The following is a 17,822-nucleotide window of genomic DNA, read 5'->3' as shown; positions in this document are numbered from 1 at the left end:
GCAACTCAAATTTTTTCTCGGCCAATTTCGGTTAAAAAAAATGCTAAATTTGTTGTAGGACATCTTGGGATATTCCCGCTTTAGCCCCTACAGTTTCATGTAGTTCCTATAGCTGGTGGCGCTATACGTAGCCTTTAAAATGGCGCATGTAACGGAGGCGCGTCCACGCAGAGAGCTGTCACTGAATTTCGTTTGGCGGAAAAATAGAGCATTGTAGATATTCATAGTCGCTTGCAGAATCTCTACGGGGACCTGGCAGTGAACAAAAGCACGATGAGTCGTTGCGTGAGGCGTCTGTTATCATCGCAAGGTCGCACAAATCTGCCCGATCTTCCGCGTGCCGCCTGGCAGCCCAAAGCTGTGACTCCTGCAATGTTGGAACGTGCGGACACTCACTCGAGTTGACTGATGGATCACAATCAAACACCTCGCTACTCGACAGTACGTCTCTGCTGATAGCGGTGGCGCACTTGTCCACCAGTCGGGGTATGCAAAGGTGTGTGTCTGTTGGATTCCTCGACTTCCGACTTCCATCTGTTTGGCCCAGTGAAGGATGCACTCTGCGGGAAGCAGAGCGTGGATGATTGGGAGGTTATTGATGCAGCAAGACGTTGGCCCTGACCTCGACTAGTAGAGTGGTACCATGCGGGCATACAGACCCTCTCAGTAACGTGGCAAAAGGCTGTCGCATTGGACCGAGATTATGTTGAAAAATAAGGGTTTGTAGCCAGAAGAGTAGGGAATATCATGGTGTATTGGAATCCTGAATAAAACGAATCCGCTTTCAGAAAAAAAAATGTGTGGCATTACTTACTGAATGCCCCTTGTATGAGAAAAGAACGATAGTGATTACATATGGAACTTCAATAATAATTTGTCCCCACTAAGAAAAAGGTACGTCATGAGGACTGGATGAGCTGTCTAACGTAGCCCTTTGTTTCATATCAGTTCAGTGCGAAGGGAACCATTTACTCGTTATACCCTTCGAAAGCTACAACGTTTTGTCCAAAGGAGTGTTGTAATCTGCTCAGTCACATGGCGTAAACATCGACAAACATCACCGTAGTTGAAATCTTGTCATTTTGATAATTTCAGTGAAATTGTTGATCACACCTTTAATGAAGAGACCTTTTAATGAAGAGACCTTTCTGGACTCCAAACTGTGACTGACTCAGACTCTTATATTCACAGACATGCTCCATCATTCTTAAATACTATCAATTTTCCACAACCTTTGAGAAGGAAGTTAATAGTGAAATAGGTCGGTCGTTGTCTTCTTGTGGAGAATTTGTACTCCCAGATTATAAAATGTACACCGTGTTCTAAAGCTTCGACGTGACAAATGAGGGCGCAGTGTCTCTGAACTCGTCGCTCTAGGACGGATTAGCGTGTCGACGCACTCACCTTTCTTGGGGATCAGCGACTTGAGCAGCAGGACGGCGTTGTCGTCGCACGCCCAGGCGTGCATCTTGCGGTAGGAGTCGCGGCCCTTCTCGGTGAGCTTGTCCCACGGCTTGGGCTTGCTCAGCAGCTCGGAGACGGTGCCCTGCGACAGCCCGAGCACGTACTTGGCGAACAGCCGCTGCCCGATGTTGTTCACGGACAGCAGCTCGCGCACCCGCCGAGAGATGTGCAGCGTATCCAGGTTTTGCGTCGCGTACTTGTCCATGTTGTAGCGTAGCATCTCCTGCACAGAGCGGACAATCGGTGCTTGCCTTAGCAGTGCTCCTCACACTCTACAGCTACTTTGTTTTGCCTCTTCCTTTCAAGTCCATCTAGCTTCAAATGGCAGCTAATTAGCGTACCACCTAAAACAACAATAATGTCTGACTTTGTTTCTGAATGCACGTTTTACCTCATTATAAATGCCCGTCCTTCGAAACCAAAATTCTCCTTATTTCCCGAAGTCCGTCAATGTGACAGTCTAACTGTTAATCCTTTGAGCCCTAATAGTTTCTGTCTGAAGCCACCATCTGATTCAACTTTTTTAAGTACCAGTGCCTTTCGCGTAAAACCACCAATGCTATTGCGAGACAGAGATTTCTAGTGGCACACCTGAGATACTTCTACGAAAAGAAGGAAGGAAGATTGAGTTTAACGTTCCCTCGACGATGAGATCATCAGAGACGGAGCACAAGCTCGGATTGTGTCAAGGATGGGAAAGGCACTCCTACGAATGTAATATATTTTAGCAGTCACTTAACAGCGTTTAAAGCAACAGTCGGCGCCGAGATTTAGCTACGTGCTTGTAGAAGATTGTGACATGCGGTTTTTTTCTTTTTTTTTTAATAGAGAATCTGAGTATGTACTACTGCTTTTATTACTAGTATGGAAATGAAACCAGGAATGTAATTTGTTTTAGGCGTTATATGTTCATGGAAGTTTCGAGACGTGGTATTTTGTCTAGTAAAAATGCGAATTTGCTTCACATGAAAAATACAAATTTGCTTCACACGAAACGATTGGTGGTCGAAAACTGCGTGTTCTAGTGGTTCCGAAATGAAACCACCTCCTCAAAACAACAGACTGTTTACCTTTTGCCATTTTACGCTCATATTCGTTGCTTACTACGATCGTAAGAATAATTTTGTAAAAAAATTTACATATTTTACATTTTAAAGCGCAACCACCTCTTTAAAACAACTGTTTACTTTTTGCCAGTTCCTTCTTGTATTCGTTGCTTACTATGATAATAAAGGTTAATAATGTGATAAAACTTTAAAATTATATTTTTTCATATTGTTAGGCTGGAAGGGTTAAGAACTGGAACAGCGCTGCAACAATCCTTGTTGAGTTGGTAGAAATGAATTACAATGCGCCGCCATTCGAGGCAGTGGTTATGTGGCGCATGAGCTTATAACGGAAATCTTCTGACGAGGTTGTGGAAGGTCGTCAAGACGATGCGTAGCAGGAGACTGGACACAGGGGTGTCTTTCCTCCACGACAACGCACCAGCTCATTCTGCACACGACGTAGTCAAACATACTGCTTCTTCGAGATATCACATTCTCTCGATATGTAGCCCAGTGACCCCTTCCCCTTAAATTGGTTCAAATGGCTCTGAGCACTGTGGGACTTAACTTCTAAGGCCATCAGCCCCCTAGAACTTAGAACTACTTAAACCTAACTAACCTAAGGACATCACACACATCCATGCCCGAGGCAGGATTCGAACCTGCGACCGTAGCGGTCGCGCGGTTCCTGACTGAGCGCCTAGAACCGCTAGACCACCGCGGCCGGCCCCCTTCCCCTTCATGCGGATGAGAAATCATTGCGTGGCAGTCATTTCCAGAATGACGACGAGATGGGACGTATCCTAAACACCCAAAACGCAGACTTTTGCAACCAACAACTTTGCGAAGCCATCCGTCATTCGGAAAAATGTGTCGCATTGAAGAGTGAATATGTGAGAAGGACTAACAGCGTAACCAAGTTTTTACTGTCGCGCCCCGACTTTTTCGATGTGATAATGGACTATGACACCACATAAAACCGTGCTGGGACTCACCTGCAAGCGCGCCTCCATGGGGTCCCCCTTGGGGATGAGCGACTCGCCGAGCCGGGCCACGCCGCCGACGGGCGAGTCGTCGGTGAAGCGGAACGGGCTGCGCGGGTCGTCGAAGCGGAAGGGGCTCTTCATGCTGGCCTCGTCCGCTGGGCTGCGGAAGTACATGGGGGCGGCGGAGGAGGGAGGCAGCGTCGGCGTACTCGTGGGCGGCGGCGGAATCACCTGCGACCGACACCGCTCCACCGTCACTCGCTAGCGGACAATCCCTAACTATTTCTTTAATCAATTACGTCCTATGAGAAGACTGTAGGTGTTGACAACTACGGATATAACGAAAAGTGATACGCAGTTCGAACGCTAAATGCATGCTATCTTCAAGGACAGGGTACCGCTGAGTGGTAAACATTGTCCTACACATGAAGGGTGCCTGCAGCACTGATACAAAGGATCGAATTTTTATATACGGCTCCACAAAGCGCTAATGTTAATGCAGGTTACGTAGAGGATGTTAGTGGTACATACCAGTCCCGGATTGCTGGTGACGGCGTCTGTCGCGGCGGGTCCGCTGCTGTCCGGCGGCGTACGTGGGCTGCCGTTCAGTAGCTGCTGTTGCTGCTGCTGCTGCTGGTGGTGGTGGTGATGGTGGTGGTGGTGGCCGGCGTGGTGGTGGTGACCTGGGTGGTCCAGTGGTGCCGATAGCGGGCTGGCTATGGCGGGCGTCGTATTCACTAGCGACGCGGACGCGGACGCCGACGCCGGGGATGCGCCGGCCGATGACGCGGCGGCCGAGCCGGCGGACGAGGACGACGACGACGACGACGACGACGGAGCCGGTGGCGTCCGCGCGACCGGCGACGGCGCGCCCGAGCCGCCACCCTGAGACGGAGGCTGCGGCGTCGACTGCTGCTGCTGCAGGGGATCTGGGGGCGAGCGAACTGACGTCAGAGAGGGTTGCTGGTTCGAGGCCGGCGGCTGCATGTGCTCGGGGGCCGACACCTGCGGCTGCTGGGGCTGGCCCGGGGGCGCGGGGGGCACGCCCGGGTGGCCCACCGGGTGCCCCTGGCTGAGGATGGTGCGCTCCAGGGACCGCCTCCAGTTGGCCACGATCTCCTCTCCGAGGAACGAGCCGAACGTCTCCACGTTCTGCAGCGGCGGCGGGAACAGCATGGCGGCCGCTGCAGCCGCCGCCGCCGCTGACGGGGAAGACGACGAAGCCGCCGCCGCGGCCGCCGCCGCAGCTGCCGCCGCGGCCGCCGACGTGGCCGAGGGGGCGGAAGAGTGCGGGGCAGGGGTCTGCGGCGCCGAAGACGGCGTCTGCGGGGGCGGCGGAGGCTGTTGCTGTGGCAGCGCGGAGGGTGCGGAGGAGGCGGAGGAGGAGGACGGGGTGGACGGAGGCTGCGGTGGGGGCGGCGCCTGCTGGACTCCGGGGGCGGAGGACAGCGGGTCCAGAGGGTGCGGGACGGGCGGAGGCGGGCCGAGCGCCGGCGGCTCGCCCAGGTGGTGCAAGTGCGGGGGCGGCACCGCTGTGGAGGCGGACGCGGGCGGCAGGGACCCGTGGTGCAGGTGCTGCGCGCCGCCCAGGGGCGTGGGGGCGGTGGCGGGCGCGCCCAGCAGCCCTGCAAACACACGGGGAATGCCGCTTTTGTCTCGCTGTGATTCTTGTATTCTGACGCTCTCCCGAATATCTTCCAGGAAAGGAATGGACACCCCCCCCCCCCCCAGCCCATTTTGCGACGAACGTAAAGTATGAAACCGTCTTTCATCTTTGCAACTGTGTAACACACAAATTTGCTGTTCGACTTGATGCCGAGGTTGCTACGACATTCTAATCATATTTTATTTAAATCAGAGGGAGGAACTCACGACAGCACATGTTTTATTCGCATTCGAATGATGTTTATTGGCCTACATTACCTTGCTTTCTACGCACTGAGGTTCACGTGATTCGTTGTAATTTTAGACTATTAACAGAAGCTTAAGGAGACAATTTAAATGATCTAATTTTTTGAAAAAAGTATTGAAGTGAGTAGATTTTTCGACTAGACGAACTTGTATGAAGGACGATCGCATGATGCTTCCCTTCAATGGAGGTACTGAAACGGTTCAACGCCATAGTGCCGTTGGTGTGGTTGAGGACCACATGACCAAGTTACAGCTGTTTCAACAATATCTATTCGCTCAAATACAATACCATACAAGTATTTTAAAAACTGACTTATTAGGCCTGGTGTGATAGTACAGAATTATCATACGGTCCCATTAAAAAACTAAGCTGATCCCACACTTCAGGAAAAAAAAACACGTTTTTCCTCTGCAGCTCTTGCTTAATTCATCGGAGGCACTGTAAAACTATAATGCTGTGATTCTCCTTTTGTATGATGTTGTTAGAAGGTGACGTCAATAGACAGTGTCAGCTTACCGTGGTAATACTACCGGACAAAATTTTTATCGTTCGTGAGCTACGGCTATTTATACCTGTTGTTTGCCAATATCTATGGCAATCACAGATTAATGGAAACTAAAAAAAAGCAGATGTTTTCTGACATCATTTATTACAATACCAAAACGTAGGTAACTGCTTCAAAATTGGATGCACCCAGAGTATTCTGCACTCTGAACAGGCACTGGATGTAACCAACCATATCTCACGTAGTTGTCGGTAACCACCACTGAAACGTTGCCGTTACACACACTTACAAGCCCCAGATTTATAAACGGAAAATTCTGCGCATTAACAGAACTTCATAATGGTATAAATTTTGTTAATGTTATCTGGTAGCTACAAATGAAATCATTTCAATGTTAATTACCGTCGTATATTTATGTTTAGCCGCTTTTTTTACACCTGTTTCTTAGTTATAGCTTCTATGAGGCGATATATTTATATAGCACACTGAATCAGATTTACGAAGTTAGCCTGATAAGTGGTTACAGAAACAAATTAACTAGACGCCAGTTTTATGAAGCTGCCATACTTTTCAACTTTTACGTGTGGGAGGAGTTAAAAAGGCAATCAAGCTGACTTCCTCTGAAGAGTAAACATGTATATTAAAGATAACTGTTAATGATAAAGAAAAATAAACATACATTTTTTCTACTACGGTTGGTTTTCATGCGTGGTTAATGTCTGTTCGACTTTGGCGCATGCACTGAAGCCAGGCAGGTTGTCCGGAATGCCAGAATAGCGACAGATTTTTTATTAAAAAAAAGGGGGGGGGGGAATATATCGGAAAAGGTTTATTAGCAGAACACAACAATCACAGCGAAACAAAAATTAGGAAGGACACAGAAGAAGGACGGGCAGCTACAGGGGTTATCGATTTTCTTTATACTCAGAGGGTACAACGATACACATCTAAAACAGATCGTGCATGAGGCAGGCAACGGCTGAGATACACACAGGAAAAAGAAATGTGAATTAGAAGCTGAAGCTGCTAATGCTAAGCATAGCGCTCTGGCACCGTCACAGTTGGTGTTGAACACAGAGGCGAAAGCAAATTCTGTACATCGATATGCATACTATTTTTGGAGCAAGTCTAGGAACGATGCCAAACTTATTGCAAATTGTCGCACACAGGAAGCTAATTACGAATTTAGTACTTTCAGCTGAGAAGACTAAAATACTGTAAATATATCTACATATATAGCGCACATGCCATTGCACAGTGTATAACGGAGATTACTTTAGTCTAATACTATCCACTCTGTGCTTTTGCATTTGTGTACGGAGTGGGCGAGAAAATACTGTTTCTGTGTGTCCCTATGCCTCCAAGTCTTTCTTCTTTTCTTGTTCCTTAGCCACAAGAAATAATGAAGGCAGCAGACTCGGTCCATGGTCTGCCTCGATACCAGTTCACTGAATTTCGTGACAATAAATTCGCCTTCCGACAGTTGCCATTTTAACGTATCAATCAATGCAGTTATACCCGTACTTTAGTATAGTCTGAACGGAATTATTCTGAGTGTAGCAGCGTATCTCTCGATTCTTTCTATTTCTGTTGACAGAAATAATGATGAGTCCAAACAGTGGAGCAGCGTTCTAGAACAGGTCGCAATACTTGGTTGTATGTGACGTTCTCAACAGATACATTAACACGTTGACAACAACGGTCTCGTCCTGGCTGGATCTTTATCTTGAATTTTATAAATATTGTATACCACTCACGTGCGTCACAGTACATTTAGCATTCACATGCAGCAACGGAAGCAACGAAACGTTAATATTTGATGAATGGTTCAAAATATCGAAAGAAGGTTGCAACAGGTGAAGAGGAGATATAGCAGTTTCTTTGTTGTACAACTTAGTATTTCCTTAAATGCAACACTTTGCAGCTACGATAATTTTCCTCCGACATTTCTCAGTAATGCCAACTCCTAGGAAACATACGTCGTAATATTTTACCTAACTCGATTATATTTAATATGCGCCCTCTCGGGCGTCTGCGGGCGGAGGTGACTGCCTCTTGTCGACAGGATGCAGAGTGAAGCAATTTCAGGCGGAAGCTCCACCTTTTTTCTGTATGGTGTGCCTACCGGTATGTGGGATGTTTGCTGCCGTGTGAATGTAATCGCCACTGTGGCACAATGCCCACGTCCGGGAAGTGATCTGTCACTTTTTATGAGTTGATCGTCACACTTCTCGAATGTAGAGTTTGTTGCGCCCGTGAGTGCAACTAACGTGTCAGAGGACCTTTTTTTTTTTAAGTGATGGTCCTTTTTGGAGCAAAAAATATTCGTCCTAGAGCGCTCATTCGATAAACAATGCTTAACTATGTAGATACGAAGAGTATTTCTCTTCAAGTAAGAATCGTTTCACATCTAACATTACCACCCAGTTAGGTCTTAAGGCAACGCAGAGCAGCGATACGCACGCAATAAAATGTAATACTCAAAATACTTTTTTTTTTTACAAGACCTCGTTAATACACGATTTAGACTTCCTTAGGAATCTCCCAACTAGTCTGAGTTTAACATTTCCTATCTCAGATTCCTGGTTATTAGCGCAGAGTACACCTATTGCGTGCTACGGTATCCGTGAGCTTCGTTTCTGGGCACAAGACGACCATTGTGCACAGAAGCGTTGTCAGAAATTTCGAAGACAGGTAGTCGTTCCGTAAATACCTCTACACCACAGAATGCAATTCAAAAATCACGAGTTTCCTTGGGAAATATTCATCGTCCTCATTTTCGCCCTATGCTAGTATTCTGCTGGATATGAGAAGACGATTTCTCCCGCTTTCACAGGTTTTCCCGTGCCTGCTTTCCATTTCAGTCCTGAAGTACTTACACCGCCTAGCCCTACTGCGGTTCTTGCTCTAGCCCCTCCCCGCGAATGCCCGTGACGGCGACCGAGAGGCTGCAGCGGTAGCTGTTACTCCAGCGCGCGCGCGCACATCTGTCCAGCCACCCACCTGCGGACTCCGGCGTCTTGGCCTCCGCCTGCAGGGCCGTCGCAGCCGCTTTGCTCCTCTCCAGGAGCAGAAGCTCCAGCGGTTTGTCTCCAGACAGTGGCAGCTCCATCGCCCGCAGCAGACTGAAAACAGCAACACACTTTAGACATGCCCACTGACTCCGGGTAGGCATAGCTATATGATGGGCAGTGATAAGCCTTTAAGGCTCGAAAGAATAAATTTACATAATTTTGTGTTTGTACGTGTACGTCCTGCTGCACACTGAAATCCCCACGCCACTGTACCACAGTAAGCAGCTAGAGGAACCAAAACAAAATTAGGCAGTCAGTCTCCACTTTGGCAACTGCCTGTGCCATTTTCCTTTGGTTCCTCTAACAGCGCGTTACGGTACTGTGGTGAGGAGATTTCAACGTGTACCAGAACTGCAGACATGTACCGGAAAATAAACCCACGATTATATAACTCTATTTTTTCGAGGTGATGATTAAAACATTATGACTACTACTCGTGCCGCACAGTAACAGCACAGAACGCGGATAAGGTACCACGAAACAAATACAGGGTTACTGAAAAAGTTCGCAAAGCTCTCTTTAGACTACTTGTAATTCGCTAGGCTTGGCTATCCGTAGAAGACAGCAAAAGGAATCTATATTTCATAAAATAAAAATTAACTAAACGAGATGTATATTTTTAAACAGCCCTGCATTATAAAACAATTTCATTTACAGTCACAACTGCAAACAAATTCTCCAGCTATAATAGTTTTTGCTGTCTTCTGGTAGCCAATCCTAGTGTGACTTTTGATTCTTCTGGGAACGTTGTCTTCACTAATCTTCAGCAGCTGAACATCTCACCAGCAGCTGCAAGTACAGCTGCGAAAGACTACTGGAGGCGAGGAGTCGTAAGACTGTCCTGGTAACATACTCAAGTCATGATCTGAACGAGGAGAAAATCAGTACCCTGGGAAATGAAGCACTAATATTACAATATCGCCAACAACTGTCATCTTCACTGTGAAATTCATGACATTCTCGAAGCCTATGTCCTTCATTAAATGCTCTAATGGTTGTAAATTCTTATGGAAATAGGCTGCATCTGTCACTCTCTTAGATCTCCGTTTCTGGAGTAATAGTTTAGTGTAAAGCAATATCTTTGACGCGCATAGTATCTGCTGCACGAAGTTATTAATCAGAAAAAAAAGAGGAAGTTACAGTTAGCATTTCGTAGACATCGAGGTCTGTAGCGGCGAAGTATTTGTTCGTATTAGACAAGTGCAGGGGTAAGAGATCGACGTGGCTTTAGTTGTGAAGTAAAAATAGTATTTGACACCATAAAATAAGGAGAATATCCGCCAATAATCGGAATGTAGTAATGAAAAAATGGTAATAAGGCCCATGAAACAGTAGAGAGCAACTTTAACAAAGAAAAGGATAAGACAAACTTCAAAGTATCTTTTGATTAGCCTTTCTAGAAACGACATCAGAATTTACCGAATATCGATACTATCTAGACACAGACGTCAGTGAAAGCGGAGTGTTCCATCGTAAGTTTCCGTTCTGTATGGTCTCTTTCCATCCGAACAGGGGAGAACTTGCCGCGTTCCTTAGATGCCAGGCGTTTTTCCGATAACTGCCAATCGTCTTTCCCACATATTAAATATTTTTACTCGTCCTCGCCGGAGGTGAAAATTTCTCATCGGTTCTCCCAGTTATGAGAAAAATTTTACGCGCATCTTGCTCATAAGGAAACTAGCTTTAGCAGCTGAGAAGCAATTTCATTTTACAGCGGTAACATCACGTCGTGCGAAGACACACGGTTTTGCTGTTTTCAGTACGAGACAAAAACACATTACGTCTAAGTTGCGTTACACAAAAACCCAAAAGTCGGTAGACTCACTTTTGCCATACCAAATATGGAATTTTATAAAAAGCAGAAAATCGGTTAACATCATGCTTCATATGAAATGTTTAAATTTGTTCCGTGCTAGATGGTCTGAGTCCATATTCTCAACTGGTGTGTCACAACAGAGCGTGGAAACTCGTATCAACACGCCCCACTAATCTTGTCAAACTGTGTCGCCGCAGTAAGCGTTTTATCCCGTCTGAAAACGTGGTCCCACAAACAGTTGAATTTGGTCAGAATTTTAAAAGCTGTGCAGTGCATACTTCTTTGTGTAACTAAGGAGGACATATTTCACAAGCTGTGTGCACCAAGTGTACAAAAAATGTTAATACGAGTGTATTTGACATCATATCGCGCGCGTTTATTCGGCTTAACGGCTTTCCCTGTCAGCTTCGCTTCTCTCTGCTATTCCGCTCTCGTTTGTGGTCTTTGTGCGACGTTTGAGAAATTCTCGGGATTTTGAGGAAGAGCAAATGTACGAGTTTTCCTAAAGACCTTACGGCCTACGCAAATCCGTGATGTAAACATGGAACATATTTCGTCAGAGATGAACTTCGCACCGATTGGGCGAACTTGGTTGCGGCCGATGTTTACTGTTCTTCTGAGGCGTAGAAATATGTTGTATGTCATTCACGGTTAGCTATGTGAGCTTCTATAACGTAAGAGAAATGTACGTGGAATAAAATAGCTATACAATAATAGAACATTAGAAAATAACTCGAGCGGAGAGAAGAAAAAGACAATGACGCCGAACAACCTTCTAACTTTTTCGCACTTATCTAGTGTTACAGAACGTCGTTGGAACCCAATTAAAAACAGCAGAAAACGTATTTATTTAAAATCTTTCATGGGAGCTAACTCCACAGATGAATGGGTGAACAAAATTTAGCTAAGGTGGTGTTGTAATTCACCGGGTCACTGTCCTATGGGTCGTCAGGCACAATTCCTCCAGTATTTCATTAGATGTTCAATCTTGCCGGAATCAGCCCAGACAAATACTGCTCATTAAGACTCCATGTGACACCCAGTTTCGACGGAAAGTGTCGGTTTCTTTTTCCGTTACAAAAAAACTAATTTTTAAATCGGAATTTTATGTGCCACTTCGACAGAGCTGTCTCAAATTAGTCTACTGCAATATTCGTTTCATCAGTATGTATTAACAGGAACAGTAAAACACGAAGAATAACCTAGAACTCCAAACGCGACAGAGCAGTGCTGCTGCGTGGGAGTAGTAGTCAGCAAGAGCCATGGCTGTGCTCTCGCTCCTGGAGTACTAGTTTTCCTTCGTGTTTTACTGTTCCTGTTAATACATACTGATGAAACGAATATTGCACTACACTAATTTGAGACAGCTCTCTCGAAGTGCCAGGTAAAATTCCGATTTAAAAATCATTCTCTTTGAAAGGGGAAACCAAACGACGCTTTCCGTCGAGGCTGGGCGTCACATGAAACACAACGAGCAGTTTTTATTTGATCCGATTCCAGCAACACACTGCAAGAATGAAATCGCAAATATCTGTCGTAACACCAGAGAAAATGCTCCTGACGACTCTTAGATGAGAAACACTGCATATTGCAAGTGAAGTGACTCGTAGCTGAACATAAATGGTGTGAAGGTTGCGAAAAAAGAATATTTTGCTCCTAAGATGCTTGACAAACGACACTGAGCGCGAATAAACGTAAGAATTCTAACATGTAAGGCACTGAATGATAACTACACGGAAGGAAGTTAATCTACAGGTTCGATGCGTGTGGTGTTGAACAAATACATATCGTAAATTGAAATCTACGACAGAACATCAGTGGGAATTATTAAATATTCTTTACAGACAGCCGAAACTACTGGAAGATGTTGCAAGTTTATTTTTACTCGAGAGAGGAGTTAGTCGTTGCATATGTTCCAAATAAATTGGACCGAACAAAACGCAGGTTGTATACATAATGCCTGAGGACAACATGCATAGTGAGTTTCGGCAGCGTAATCTTTAGTCAAACTGATGGTTGTGACAATACAAGTTCCGGCGCGCCGAGGGCACTGAACGCAATATTTTATTTGCTCGCTTCGTGGCAGCTCTCTCTCTCTCTCTCTCTCTCTCTCTCTCTCTCTCTCTCTCTCTCTCTCTCTCACACACACACACACACACACACACACACACACCTCACCACCCTCGTGGCCGTCACACGTCGCCCTCCCCCCATCAATACGTGTGCTTTCGGCAGCGAGCAACAGGTGAGGGCGCGAATCAACCGAGCGTCACGTCACATCCGCTGGCCGATTTCAGCACTACGATAACAATGAAGCGCTCCCGATCGCTCGCCTTGATGAGTCCCACAGGAAGTGCGGGGACACATATGAACGACGAGCGCCAGCATACACTAAATTAAATGTATGTGCGAGACACTGTTCCATTAGAGTTATTGTGCTTTTTGTTATTTCATCCATTTCGCAGCTCAAAACGGCCATCGGACTCGGCATCCGAGGCCAAATGCCCCTTATTTCTATTGATAAATGGCTACGAAAAAGACGAGAGCGTTAGTCATGTGGTGCTACAAGAAGGTAATGAAAACTAGATGGACTGATAAGATAAGGAATGAGGGGATTCTTTGCAGAATCAGTGAGAAAATAAAAATGTAAGAAGTATTGAGAAGAAGACTGGGTACGATAATAGGACATATGTTAAGACTTCAGGGAATAATTTCCATGGTACTAGAGGGACCTGTAGAGGGTATAAACTGTTGGGAAAGACAAAAATTGGAATACATACAACAAGTAATTGAGGACGTTATGTGCAAAAACAGCTCCCTGTCGAGTTACCAACTTCAATACCGCCTTCACTCTGCTGTCTGTAGTACCGAATAAAGCGACACGACAGGACAAAGAGTGAATGTTTGCCCACCATTTATAACTGTCTACGGTACAATAAATTTTCCCAATAATTGGCTGTCTGTTGTCAGCTGCCAAAAAGCAACCCTTCCAGATCTTACACAGTTTTGCTCCTAACAATGACAGGCTAACGGTGTATTATAAATGTCGCAAAGGCAGACAAATAAAAATCCAGTTTGTTTAGCAACATCTTCGAAGAATAATCAGACTGCAGTAACTAGCAGTATCTACGTCAAGGGGGGGGGGGGGGGGGGCTCGTTACTAGTAAATAGCACCGTAGATCTTATTTTATTTCATTTTGCAAATAATATTCACAACCAAATGGACTTCACGATAATTTGGAAGAATATAAACCAAGCAGAACGCATTTCATGTCATGTTTTCACTCCACGATATCTTTTCTTTGCCCCTTTCTGGACTTACTCCACCGTTTGCCCACTGTGGGGCGGACACTTTATTCTGTGACCAACAGTCTTTACACATATCACCACTCCTTCAGTGTATCACATACTCTGAAGGATAATGGCCCGTTGCTGCCATTTCCGAATGTGCAAGAAAGATTAACCTACACAATGAAGGGAGGAATGAACTGATATAATCTACAGAAGGCGTAGAAAGTGTTACTGAGGACCAAGAAACTCCACTCAAGCTTAGAGGTCAGTGCCCCTCATTTTTCTGGTTTGCGATACAGCTGTCACTGTTTTTGAAGTCAGACAATTTAGCGTAGTCACAGCTGCTTTTACGAGGCAGTGATTATCCTCCTATGGCAGACAGCGTTGCTGCTAGGCGGTGGAGTGCATCCACTCCGGTGAGGACTCACCTAACCTCCCGCTTGAGGTCATCGTAGTCGCGCTGCTGGTCCAGCCTGTTCTCCAGGCGCGCGATGTGCTGCCGCCGATGCTCCAGTTGTTCCTCCAGGCGCGCCACCTGTGCCGCCGAAGACTCCTGCAGCTGCGACAGCGTCGTCTGCAGCCGCTGCACGTCTTCCAGCAGCTGCGCGATCTGCAACACGGCGAAGCCCCGTGTCACACAGCTGGACAGCTATACTGCGATTAACTCACGAGGAAATCTACCGCTAAAGTCACGAGTCCAGAGAGGCCCGTCGGAGGTTCGAGTCCTCCCTCGGGCATGGCTCTGTGTGTTGTTCAAATGGTTCAAATGGCTCTGAGCACCATGGGACTTAACATCTGAGGTCATCAGTCCCCTAGAACTTAGAACTAATTAAACCTAACTAACCTAAGGACATCACACACATCCATGCCCGAGGCAGGATTCAAACCTGCGACCGTAGCAGTCTCTCGGTTCCGGGCTGAAGCGCCTGGAACCGCACGGCCACCGCGGCCGGCTCTGTGTGTTGTCCTTAGTGTAAGTTAGTTTAAGTTAGATTAAGTTTTGCGTAAGGTTAGGGACCGATGACCTCAGCAGTTTGGTACCATAAGACCTTACGACAACTTTCCAACTTCCAGAGAGGCGGAGCTGCAGACCATTTCCGACCATCTATATACTTGGTAAACATTTTTGAAGACAACACATTTAAGCTGCGCACGTACCATTTATCATTAGACCAGTAATCAGGACTAGCCAACCATCACGAATCGTATATTGGCACTATTCATATCCGCGACGGCGTCGCATGTACTTTCTAGGCACTACCAACTTTTACTTTAACAAAGGGGAAATCTTGGTCGCGCAAGTAGTATAATGTGTACCGCGGAGCACCGGAACATAAGAACCACTATAATCATACGTATTACAACACCTGTCGTGTGCATCTCTTCACCATATGGTGTCTAAGACAAGGTTTCTGATGGTCACAACTACAAGTGTGCTACTGCGTTTGGGAGCTAAAATTGAAGGAGAAGAAGCAATAACTTCGATATTTGCTTATGACATATAAATTACGCCTGAGACATCAAAGGATGTGGGTGACCACAGTTGAGTGGAATAAATAGTGTCTTGAAGAGAGACTGTAAGATGAATATCAACAAGCGTAGTACAAGGGCAATGGAATGTAATCGAATTAATTCAGTTGATCATAAGGTAATGAATTTAGGAAATGAGACAATGAACCTAATAGACAAGTTTTACTGTTTTGGGAGGATAATAACTGACATTGGCAGAAGTAGATAGAAAATAATATACAAACTGGCAATACCAAGAAAAGCGACAGAGAAAAAAACAGAAATTTGTTGGTATTTGACGTGAAGCCTTGTACAGATGTGAAACATGGATGTTGAACAGTTCAGTACAAGTTTTTGCTAAGAACAATGCTGAATATTATTTCGGTAGGTCGGATCACACCAAACGTTGGGCTGGTGAGCTGGTGACTGCTTTACTCACTGGATCAGATAACTAATGAAATGGGAAGAAAAACAAAGTATGACACGACTCGATTCAAATGCGGGATCGGTAATAGGACATATTTTCATGCTTCGAGGAATCGTCAGGTTGGTTACGGAGGGATGTGTGAGGGTGTAGAAATTGTAGAGGGAGATTAAAGAACGATAGAGTAAGCAGGTACAAGCGAATGTAGGTCGCAGTAATAATGTAGTAATGAAGAGACTTGCATAGGATGAACTACCGTGGGGATATGGGGCAATCCAGTCTTCGGATTGAAGACCACAACAACAAACACTGTATTTGCCTCCGTAAGAAATAGGAACAAATTGTATAATAAATCTCGTTCACTTTTCTCTGTGGACAGTTTGTCTTTTTTAAAAATTGTTTCCTGCTCTTTGCGCTACCATATACAACAGTACAAAGTCATTCTGTCTTGGAGGGAAAGATTGTATAAGCGGAGGGGGAGTCAGGCTCGTCGTGCAGCGGAGGAAACCGCATGGCGACTGTGCTAGCCGCAGCCTCGATACTTGCCTGTGAGGAGGCGGACGCTTTTAGGTTGGTCGAAGGAGAGAGAGAGAGAGAGAGAGAGAGAGAGACGAACAGCATTTAGCGCCCCGCTAAAAGAGCCACGAACGGCAGTTTACAGCCCGCCAGGGGCGGCGCGCACACGTAGCGCGATGCGGCTCCCGCCTGGACGCGATACCAGGAGAAACAACGGTGACTATAAAAGTGCCCGAGCTATGGGCCTTATTTCTATAATAACGACTCTGCGTTAGTCACCGGCCCACCGCGCCCTCTTACCCCTTTACGCCCGCATCCCTGCCTGAAGTAACCTGAGCAGACCCGCCGCGGGAGAGAGGGAGACGCAGAGAGAGAGACTGAGACGGAAAAGAAATAATGAAAAAAAAAAGGAAATGCCAGAGAGCGAGATGTTAGGACCAGTCGCACCCTCGACGCGATCTGAGGTGCCATGGAAAGGGGGACGGGGGAATGAGAGGGGAGGACGCAGAGATAACACAAGGATACATTTTAACTCCGTCCGAAACCCCACGCGCAGAGCTGGCGGCCCCCTCTTCCCTATAAGCAAACCACTTTTGCTTTCGTCCTTTTTTTTTCCTCTCCCCTCTCTCATTTCTGCTCCTGTCATTTGCAGTGTCTTCGGCGCAAACGGCCAACGTACAGACTTACACATCTATAGACGACGCGCGCACTCTCGCGCACACTTATATGAACGAAATGGTGTACACCCGCAGAGGAGGCAGCGGCGTTGCGATCCCTTCCTCGACAGAGAGAGAAAGCTAAATGCGGAGGGGCACGAAAGAAAGGGTATAAAGAGGAGAAGCGCCCACCGTGGGGCTCGCCAGGAGATCTAGCGACTGAGTTGGCGCCACAGCCGTCATGCGAGAATGCGCAGAGGCTGCAGTGGCGGAGAAACCACGCAGCTCGGACGAGCTTGCTTGCTTGTTTACTTACTGCCGTTAAAAACGATATGGCTATTGAACTCCCTCGGCAGGCTGACGCTCGCGGCAATGAGCGGGGGTGTGGAAGCGACGAACTGACTGCAGTAGAGCGTGGGGGCGTGGTTGGATCGCAGCGCGTTTGGCGGGAAAGGAGGACATCGGTGGTATTAGTGGGTCGCTGGTCCGGTGGACGCAGAAGAACGAACTCCCCCACCCCCCTCCCGCGCATTGCGAATGAGAGAGACGAAGATGGGGTAGCCTGGATTTAGAAGTGGGATCAGAGAGGGATTACAAAGTCCGCGCAAGAAACAGATAGG

At 46.6% G+C, this 17,822-nt stretch overlaps 1 protein-coding gene across 1 annotated transcript in view; it reads right to left on the bottom strand.

The window, feature by feature from the left end:
• The window catches only part of LOC126419378 (homeobox protein cut), a 67,684-nt gene extending 50,239 nt beyond the window's left edge, over nt 1-17,445 (bottom strand). The window contains exons 1-6 of the mRNA XM_050086565.1: nt 17,395-17,445; nt 14,526-14,707; nt 8,920-9,041; nt 4,031-5,124; nt 3,509-3,730; nt 1,405-1,687 (exon numbers count right to left, since the gene is read on the bottom strand). Of these exons, the coding sequence (XP_049942522.1) occupies nt 1,405-1,687; nt 3,509-3,730; nt 4,031-5,124; nt 8,920-9,041; nt 14,526-14,707; nt 17,395-17,445 (1,954 nt within the window). The remainder of the gene's footprint in view (nt 1-1,404; nt 1,688-3,508; nt 3,731-4,030; nt 5,125-8,919; nt 9,042-14,525; nt 14,708-17,394) is intronic.
• Nucleotides 17,446-17,822: the final 377 nt, after the last annotated feature.

Source organism: Schistocerca serialis, chromosome 9 (genome assembly GCF_023864345.2).
Source record: "Schistocerca serialis cubense isolate TAMUIC-IGC-003099 chromosome 9, iqSchSeri2.2, whole genome shotgun sequence".
Classification (NCBI taxonomy): domain Eukaryota; kingdom Metazoa; phylum Arthropoda; class Insecta; order Orthoptera; family Acrididae; genus Schistocerca; species Schistocerca serialis.
This window is presented reverse-complemented; position numbering and strand designations above follow the sequence as displayed.